The following is a 10,612-nucleotide window of genomic DNA, read 5'->3' on the forward strand; positions in this document are numbered from 1 at the left end:
AATTTATGTACACATATTTTAAATTTGATATATTATTTAATTTTAAATAAAATAATAATAATATTTATCTAATGCCAATTTGTAAGATTTATTTTTTTTTAAAAAAATAAATTATTATTTAATTGATTAAATTATATTTTACTAATCATATACTTTTCTAGTAAATTTGTATTTGTAAATTGTGTAACAATTTAATTTCAATATACAACGTATACTTGCACATAATATTAGAATCAAAATTGAAATATCGATTATATTTAAAATAAAACAGATTCATTCCAGCACTGAACCAAACACATAAAATTAAGAATCATTCCTCATCCACATACCAGTTTAACCCGATTTCTGATTTCAAATCCATACAGGACTTCTGAACCAAACAACCCCTAAGTGTATTAATTTTATCCTTTTTATTCCTACATGACTTATAATTCTATATATATTATTTTTACCCGTTTTTCTTTATTAATAAACTTTTTAAGTGATACCTTATTTTCACTTATTTCTTGGTACCACCACCTTTTGGCTACAGGTTTTATGATTCATGTTATAACTATAAGTGTATTATTTTCATCTTTTTTGATTCATATTGACTTATATATATATATTAATTTTTACCCGTTTTTCTCTATTAATAAACTTTTTAAGTGATATTTTGTTTTTACTTTTTTTTTTATCGTAGGTAACCCGCAGCGCTACCCTTCGGGGTGCGCACATTTTTAAGTGGTACTTTGATTTCACTTATTTTTTAGTTCTACCACATTTTGATTTCACCTTTTATGATTCATGTTATAACTCTAAGTGTATTATTTTTATCATTTTTATTCATATATGACTTATAATTCTATATATTTTATTTTTACTCATTTTTTAAATTTCTATAAGCCATGATTTTTTTATTATTTTTATATGTTTGAATCCTTTTTTCAATTATATTTTAAAATAAATAAGTCCATAAATTGGATCAACTAAATAGGTTCCGATAAATATAAACCACGACCAAGTAAATAAGTCATGTGTTTAAATTGGAAGTTTTTAATTTAGATTTTTTTTTAATTTGTTGGTGGAATTCCATTTTAACAAAATGGTATGAATATTATAAAAACTGTATTTTGGTTTTACCACTAGAAAATAATAAAATTGTTTAAACCGTAATATGACAATTTTATTTTCGTAGAATTCTAAATTATTTTTTGATAGGGTACTTGGTTTCATCTTAGGACGGTTACGCCGTATTTTGGTTTCACACCTATATTTCTCTTTTAGGTAGAGTTCAATGTTGTTTTTTAACAAAATATAGATTGGAATCATATTATAATTACGATATTTCTATTTTTCGTAGAATTCTTTTTTAATTTTTATTAAAATAATAAAATGGAATCCTTTAAACAGTGTTATTATTACTTAATAGACTTTATTGCAATAAGATGGCCTGAGTTATAATTTTTTTGCACAAAAATGACTAACTTATAATAATTGGCACACACATGACTCACTTATTATTTTTTTACCGCACGATTGCATTCCGTTATTTATCATTAACGACCGTTACTTTATAAAGGATAAAACTGGGAAAAAAAACATTCGAACAACTTATTCCTAACCCTATCTAGTTGTATCTATGCATTATGATAAACATAACCAGATCTAACAATCAAGAACAAAATTGGGTATATATATAACTAAACTATAAAGATAAAATGAGGGCTAGGATTTCCCTAACTGTAGAATTTATCGATTACGAATTTCTTGAGGAAGAAGTCGGTGTAAAACTTGAGCTTCTTCTCAAATTCAACCATTTCATAACATACATGTCGTGATTCACTATAAGTCCGGAGTCCCTTGGTATAGGTCTTTAAAACATTTAATTCTGACTTATAATCCAACTTGATTTCTACTAGTATTATATAGCCTATATTTAGTAGCTTTTCGTGAAATTATAAAGTTTTAATATAGACTTTCCATCTAATAAGTTTGCTTTTTTTTTTAGTTTAAGCATTATGTATGATGATAATGATACATTAAGAAAGACACGCACACATATTATTGACCATAACAATATTACTGGTGCAGTGGTTTCCATCATTGACTAGCATAACAAGATCTAACGGAAAAAATTGGTATTGACATTGTATTGATATGCTTTTGAGATGGATGAGAGTTACAGAGAAGGTGTGTAATGTGAAACTGATTGATGAAATTAATACTCCTACCTAAAGTAGGCTGAGAACATTTGCTCAAATGCTAATGTCAAGGATGATATGCCTCAAATCGACAAGTAACTTTTCACTGTGTCTGTTGCTAATTTATTAACGGAAGCAAGTAGTTTGAAGCTCCCAGGTACAAAAACAAGCCATGTTCAACAAGTTAAACTTATTCAAAAAGAGAATTACTCATTCAATTTAAAAAGTTAATCTCCAAGAACAGCTTGTCAACTGCATTTGTTAGCATTAGCTACAATAGCTAATGGTCGGTCTCCAAAGGGTTTATGTGGGTACTTAAACTTAAGGCCAAGCAAGATTTCTTTAGCAAATGTGGCTAGCCTATTCTCCAAGCTACTATTATTAAGTACTTTATTTAAAAAAAAAAAAAAATCAAACATAAGACTATAAATTCAAATTTATTTATCAATAATGAAGATTTAAGTGTTGAAGATAACATGAAACATTCAATATTAGAAATTTCAAATGAAATGATATAATTTACTAATAGACATTGCACTCCATTCATACTTATCAAGTGCTTAATATATTTTCTCAACAAAATAATATTTATTTATTTTTTCACATACCTATATATTATAAAAAACAAATTAAAATTAAGTATTATATGTTTAGACATTTTTTTAAATATTTAATGTATTTTTTTCATCAAAAAAGGCAAAATATACAATAATAATTACAAAAAAAATTAATTTTTTGATATAAAAAATTTATGTAATATTGACAAGTAACATGAATGTTATTATGAATTTTAAAATTTTTTTACTAATTATTTTCTTCACCAAAAAAAAATCAAAAAATAAACAATTATCAAAACTGCTTCCGCAATGAACCATAGCGTAAGCTTTTGCTTCCGCAATGATTCATTGCGGAAGGAATTAATGTTTTGACAATTTCTGCGCGTGGGTAATCATTGCGGAAGGAATTAATGTTTTGACAGTTTCTGCGCGTTGGTTGGCTGAAACATTAAATACACCTTCCGCAATGATTCATTGCGGAAGTGTGCATTAAATTTGCTTTACCAGCTTCATTTTTTTGCTTTGTAAACCCAATTTCACCATTTTTCTCTATCATTTTTCAATTTGGAGCCAAAAAGAGGTTAGTTTTTCTTTACTATTTTTAATGGCATCTCATTTATTTAATTATTCAAGTTCATCCAGTGAGCATGACGATTTTGATTATTTTACACCCGTTGGGAAAAATCCGGTTTATCGTAAACTTATTGTAGATGATGTTAATGAATTGATAGATGTTGATAATTATAAATGTCGGGGTGAGCACGGTGCGGGCGGTGCAGTTTTTTCCTCAAACTGCAAACCAAACCGCACATGCGATTTGATCAAATTTTCAAACCGCAACCGCACCGCGTACCCTCAAAAACCGCATAAACCACACCACAAAATGCGGTGCGGTGTGGTGCGGTTCACTGCGGTTTATACATTACAAGTTCGAAAATTTTAAATAAATACAAAACTTAAATTAATTAAATTTCCGAATAATATAACAAAGTCGCCAATATTCTTCAATAATACAAATTAGAAATTCCACACTGTAAAGTTTAACGTAGAAGCTTGGCTCGGCAATTAAATGAGTTCACTATTAAATAGGTGGCTTTCTACCATGTGTCTCATTATTTTTGAAAAAACACAAATAGGATGATCGCCACACAACAATTGGTCTTGCAGAAACAAGATGATCACTAAGCAAACACTCATAATATGTTAAATAAAATCAAACTTAATAAATGGAATCATGAAATATAAATATTATTTGTATATATTAAATATTACGGTGCGGTGCGGTTTGAACCGCATTTCAGAAATTTAAAACCACAACCTGCACCGCACCGCGCGGTTTATTAAAAATTCAAACCGCAACCGCACCACGAAAATTAAAATCCGCGTTTTGCGGTGCGGATTGGTGCGGTGCGGGCGGTTTTTGCGGTTTGTGCGGTTTTTTTCTCACCCCTATATAAATGTAAGAAAAAATTGGATATGGATGATGATGATATTGCGTATATGAAAAAAAAGAATATGGATGATGATGATATTGAGTATATGGAAAAAGAGAAATATCATAAAAAAGAAGAGGGAGATTGTAAGGGAAAATGAAAAATGAATGATGATGATTTTTGTAGAGAAGAGAAAATGAATATAAGTGATGATGATGTTGATGATGATGATGAAGATGATGATATGAGTTTTGACAAAAAAGGTTACGGTTTTTCAAAATCAAATATGAATAGTGTTGTGCCTTGCGTTGGTATGTTTTTTAACACTTTGGATGAAGCCGGAATTTTTTATAGAGATTATGGTAGAAGTGTTGGATTTGAGATTATTATTAGGAGTACTCATAGACATTCACGGGGTAATGGTATCTCCTCTCGTTTGTATATTTATCGTAAGGGTGGAAGACTAGGTTCTAGTACGAAATTGGATGTTGATGATGAAAGAAAGGAAAAAAGAAGGATTAGAGATGTAATTTCGAGAACAAATTGTAGTGCTCGAGTGTGTGTCACTCATAGAGTTAAAAATAATAAATGGAAAGTAACTTTGGTTAAATTAGAGCATGATCATGATATGGTAACGTCGGATAAAGTACAATTCATGCAAAGGTCCAAAAATATAGATCCGGTTACCCGAGCATTGCTTGAGTTATTTGATAAATCGGGCATTGAAACCGCTAAAGCGATGAGATTTCTTGGTGAAACATGGGGTGGTGTGGAAAAACTTGGATTTTCTAATCAAGATGTTCGTAACGTAATTCGTGATATTCGACGACGGGTGTTCGATTCCGGTGATGCGGGGAGTGGGATGGCATTGCTACGACAATTGAAAGAAAAAAGTTTTGGAAACTTTTTCTATCGAGTTGATTTGGATGAAGTAAATAGAGTTAGAGGTTTGGTTTGGGTTGACCATCGATCATTGAACGCATAGGAGATGTTGTTTCATTTGACTCCACATATAGGACCAATAGGTATTGTATGCCGTTTATACCAATAACCGGGGTCAATCACCATTACCAAAATATCTTGTTCGGGTTTGCACTCATGCGAGATTAGACGGATATTTCATATAAATGGGTTTTGAAGACATGGTTGGAAGCCGTCGGAAATAAACCTCCCCTCACTATTATTACAGATCAAGATATAGCATTGGGAAATGCTATTGCCGAGATTTTGCCGAATACCAAACACATATTATGTTTGTGGCACATAAGTAATAAATTTCCCGAAAAATTGTCGGCTTTGTACACACAATATTCGGAATTTAAAGGGGATTTTAATGATTGTTTGTACAAGTCGTTGTCACCCACGGAATTTGTTGGTAAGTGGGAGGTTTTGGTTGATAAATATGGAATCGAGGATCATGTTTGGCTAAACGATATGTATGCCATAAAAGATAAATGAATTCGTGCTTACACAAAACAACATTTCTCCGCCGGTATGACCACCACCTCAAGAAGCGAGTCCATGAATTCATTTTTTGACGAGTATGTGAAAGCTTCAACCGGGTTGAAAGAATTCATTGAGAATTCACAAAAGGCTTTGGAAACACAAATTCTTAATGAGGTTGAAGCCGACTACGAGACCGAGTATAAGGAAAGGAGATTGATATTTAATTCCGCCTTGGAAAATCATGCTTCTTCTATTTACACAAAAGAAATGTTTAGGCAATTTCAAAATGAGCTTGGAAAAAGCACATCTTATGTGGTAAATAGTTGCAAAGATGGTTCCAATTACATGTGGAAGTTGTATTTAGTTGAGAAGTATAATGTGCTGGAGAATCTTAGAAGAAGGTATCGGGTAATGGTTTCTTTGGAAGGAAATATTGATTGTGAATGTAAAAAATTTAAACATTCCGGGATGCTTTGCAAACATATCCTAAGCTATCTTGACAAGAAACAAAAAACTATGATACCAACAATTTTTATCAAATCAAGATGGACGGCGAGCGCAAATAAAATTGATGGTTTTTCGCCTTATAATCCTCCCGTTCTTGTTGATGTTGGTGATTCAACAACGGCAAGGTATAATGCTTTGTGTAAATCTTTTCAAGGTTTGGGTGCTCTTGGAAGTTGTTCAAAACCACGATACAATTACTTGATGGATTTGATTGAGAAAGGAAAATGTTACGTGTTTGAAAAGTTTCGTGAAGAAGAAAATAATTCAAGAATGGAGGAGGAGTTCCAAGCTTACGATGAACATGATCCAATATTCAATCCTCCAATGTCACAAACAAAGGGAAGAAAGAAGGATTCGGCAAGGTATAAAAGTGGCATTGAGACGTCAACAACAAAGAAGAATTCAGGAAGGTCTAAAAGTGGTATTGAGACGTCAACTGAAAAAATCCATTATTGCGGCTTTTGTGGTGTGGCCGGACATGATAGGAGGCGTTGTCTAAAAAACCCAACTACAAATTTTAAATGATTTAATTCACAATTTATTTGAATGTAGAAATTTAAATTTGGAATGTAATATTTGAATTTGGAATGTAATATTTGAATTTGGCTTTTAAATATTATTTGGTATGTATTTGAGCTATTATTTACTTTTTTTATAAGTACAAATTTTAAAAAATTAGTGGATGAAAAAAACAGGGGAGCCCACTTCCGCAATGAATCATTGCGGAATGTCTTTCCTTCCGCAATGAATTCATTGCGGAGTGTCTTTCCTTCCGCAATGATTCATTGCGGAAGGTCCCCTGTTTCCCCTGTTTTTGCTTAGCTTCGAATTTTTGAGGAATTAACTCAATTTTAAATTTTTTAAAAATTCAATATTAAATGGAAAAAAGTCAGAAATGGTGAAAAACAATTAGTGACACTATTTTTTAATAATTTCAGTGTCTCCTCTAATTTTTGATTAATTTTTAATAAAAGTCCATTTTTTTTTATTTTTTCTTTATTTTTAATTCGAATTAATAAAAAATAAAAAAAAGAAAAAAGTCAGAAATGGTGAAAAAAATTAGTGACACTATTTTTTGATAATTTCATTGTCTCCTCTAATTTTTGATTAATTTTTAAGAAAAGTCCATTTTTTTATTTTTTCTTTATTTTTAATTCGAATTAATACATATTATTAAAGGAAAAAAAATCAAAAAAAGGAAAAAAATGGGAAATGGTGAAAAAAATTTAGTGACACTATTTTTTCATAATTTCAGACTCTCCTCTAATTTTTAATTAATTTTTAAGAAATGCCCATTATTTTTATTTTTTCTTTATTTTTAATTCGAATGATTACACATTATTCAAGGAGAAAAATCAAAATAAAATGGAAAAAAATGTGAAATGGTGAAAAAATTAGTGACACTATTTTTTCATAATTTCAGTCTCTCCTCTACTTTTTAATTAATTTTTAAGAAAAGTTCTTTTTTTTTTCTTTTTTATTAATTCAAATTATTACATATTATTCAAGAAAAAAATCAAAATAAAATGGAAAAAAAATGAGAAATGGTGAAAAAAATACAGAAATTATTTTTTAAAATTTTCAGTGTTCCAGACATTTTTTGCAATAATAAATCAAATTAAGGGCTTTATTATACATTTTAACCTAAATATGCAAATAATAAATCAAATTAAGGGCTAAAAGACATGAATTCTTTTTTATAAGTCTTTATTATGCATTTTATCCTAAATATGCAAATAATAAATCAAATTAAGGGCTAAAAGACATGAATTTTTTTTATAAGTATTTATTAAGCATTTTATCCTAAATATGCAAATAATAAATCAAATTAAGGGCTAAAAGACATGAATTCTTTTCTATAAGTCTTTATTATGCATTTTATCCTAAATATGCAAATAATAAATCAAATTAAGGGCTAAAAGACATGAATTCTTTTTTATAAGTCTTTATTAAGCATTTTATCCTAAATATGCAAATAATAAATCAAATTAGGGCTAAAAGACATTAATTCTTTTCTATAAGTCTTTATTATGCATTTTATCCTAAATATGCAAATAATAATTCAAATTAAGGGCTAAAAGACATGAATTCTTTTCTATAAGTCTGTATTATGCATTTTATCCTAAATATGCAAATAATAAATCAAATTAAGGGCTAAAAGACATGAATTCTTTTCTATAAGTCTTTATTATGCATTTTATCCTAAATATGCAAATAATAAATCAAATTAAGGGCTAAAAGACATGAATTCTTTTTTATAAGTCTTTATTAAGCATTTTATCCTAAATATGCAAATAATAAATCAAATTAAGGGCTAAAAGACATGAATTCTTTTCTATAACTCTTTATTATGCATTTTATGCAAATAATAAATCAAATTAAGGGCTAAAAGACATGAATTCTTTTTTATAAGTCTTTATTATGCATTTTATCCTAAATAAGTATAAACTCTTTTTATAAGTCTAAATATGCAAAGATTAGAGGTTACCATGAAGTAATACTGGACGGAGTAAAGCATCTTGAAATTACTGAAGGGCCCATCCTCACGAAGTGGATCAACTAATAGAACTTTCATCTTGTTCAGGTCCACAATAAACAAGATCCAATGACCTCCAGTGCATGTAGGAAATAAAGCATAATCACATAACTGGATATCTGGCCCTTGAAATTGCCTATGGTAGGTCTTAAAGAAGTCAATCTGTTCAGCAAGCTCCACTCCTGTCTTCTTGTATGGATCCATCTGTAAAATAGACGTCAGTAACAACACAATTCAAGAAATAATAGACATTTGTAATTAAAGAGAGGTAGGTATTAGATGTTAGTACATTCAGATTTGTGCTTAAATTCTTTGTCTGGTACATGAGGAAACTAGGAGCAATGAAAAACCTCTGTGCCGGCGAATGTAGATCCCCGTTTTGCCACATATACCTCTCTCGAAGCCTTACCAACTCCATATAAGCATTGACAACATCATCCTCCAACTCATTCCTGGGTGCCAGGGTCTGCACTTGCTTCTTACTAAGGAACATGGTAATATCTGTGTGCCTTTAAAAAACATATGGCAGATCACCAGCCCACCAATGCGTAAAAATCCAGTCGATCTTTCGGTTCTTAATTGGCCTAGTCAAATCACCCCGTCTGTCCTCACCACCGCGCCTCTCCTTATCTTTATTAAAGTCTTCACTTCTGTCGATCTGCAAATACATGTCAAAACAATGAACACATGTAACAGGAGTAACTAAATATGTCAAAATGCATTAATTCTTTTAAATTGTACCTCGAATATGGAGGCTAACTTAGCAGGAACACTGGTAACATTAACACGAAAATCAACAAATCCTCGTGTAACAGGAGTACCACTAGCAAGCTGCAATTAAATCAACAAACATCATGCAACCATTCAAGAGTAGTTATACATGATGAATTTTAACTCAACACTGAGAAATAAATGATACCTCCATATCAACAGGATGAAAAGCAATCGGGAGAGATGGTATAGTAGAAGCAGGTGTAGCACTATCAATCTGCAGTAAATATGAATCAGCAAAACAATTTAGTCCCACATAAGAAATACTAACTCAGTGGTGGTTGTGATTAAATATACTGATTAGTACCTGAACGCCGGGAGGATGAGTGACAGGATTGGTCAGCTGTGTCAGAGGAGTACCAGTCTCAACCTCCTAAAATAATAAAAAATAATAATCACACACAATGCACACAATGCACAAATACAGTTTTAAAGAATCAAATTAATACACTACCTCAACACCGACTGGAACAGAGGTAGAAATGGGAGAGGATGTAGGAGGTGGAACAAATGTAGGAGGGGTAGCGGATGTAGGAGGTGGAACAAATGTGGGAGGGGGAGCCGATGTATGAGGGGTCTGCTGGGAGGGAGGAGGTGCTGTACTACCGACAGGATGGGTAGTATGAACATCAACAGTCTCACCCTACAATAACATTTCAATACATATCAATGCATTATTTAAGAAGAGAGTACCATATCAATGCATTATTTAAGAAGTTTATCAAAGAGTACCTGGCGTAAGCATTTCTGGGAGACATGAAGTGGGTCCTCGGAAGACTGTGCATCACTAGTCTCAGCCTGCGGTAACATTTACAACATTTCAATACATTATCAATTGTAAACAAGTTTATCGTGAAATTTATGACAAATAAATAATACTACCTCGCGTGCACGTTTATGAGATACAGTGCCATGATCAGGTCTTTTAAAGGAGGGTCTATCAACCAAATGACCCCTCCACTCGGTCATGACTCGATCAAATCGAGTCAAAAAATCAGGAACCGCCTCATAAAACCAGTCTCCAATATCATGAATGTGTACCACCTGAACCAACCTTATAGCACTCTCCAACTAAAATATAAAAAAAATGATAAATAATTAGGTATTTTATTCCTAAAAATGCAAGATTTAATCAATTTAAGGGGTAAAATGCAATAATTTCTTTAAGTCCTAAATATG

General features: G+C 31.0%; 2 protein-coding genes across 2 annotated transcripts; both read left to right on the top strand.

Annotated features, from left to right (window-relative positions):
- Positions 1-4,336: 4,336 nt before the first annotated feature.
- Positions 4,337-5,158, top strand: LOC141691139 (protein FAR1-RELATED SEQUENCE 5-like). Its single transcript, XM_074495881.1, has one exon. It carries the CDS (start codon positions 4,337-4,339, stop codon positions 5,156-5,158), a length of 822 nt encoding a protein of 273 aa, XP_074351982.1.
- A 509-nt stretch (positions 5,159-5,667) lies between these two features.
- On the top strand, positions 5,668-6,651 carry LOC141691140 (protein FAR1-RELATED SEQUENCE 5-like). The gene has a single exon (XM_074495882.1). It carries the CDS (start codon positions 5,668-5,670, stop codon positions 6,649-6,651), a length of 984 nt encoding a protein of 327 aa, XP_074351983.1.
- Positions 6,652-10,612: the final 3,961 nt, after the last annotated feature.

The sequence above is a fragment of the Apium graveolens genome, chromosome 10 (assembly GCF_009905375.1).
Source record: "Apium graveolens cultivar Ventura chromosome 10, ASM990537v1, whole genome shotgun sequence".
NCBI lineage: Eukaryota > Viridiplantae > Streptophyta > Magnoliopsida > Apiales > Apiaceae > Apium > Apium graveolens.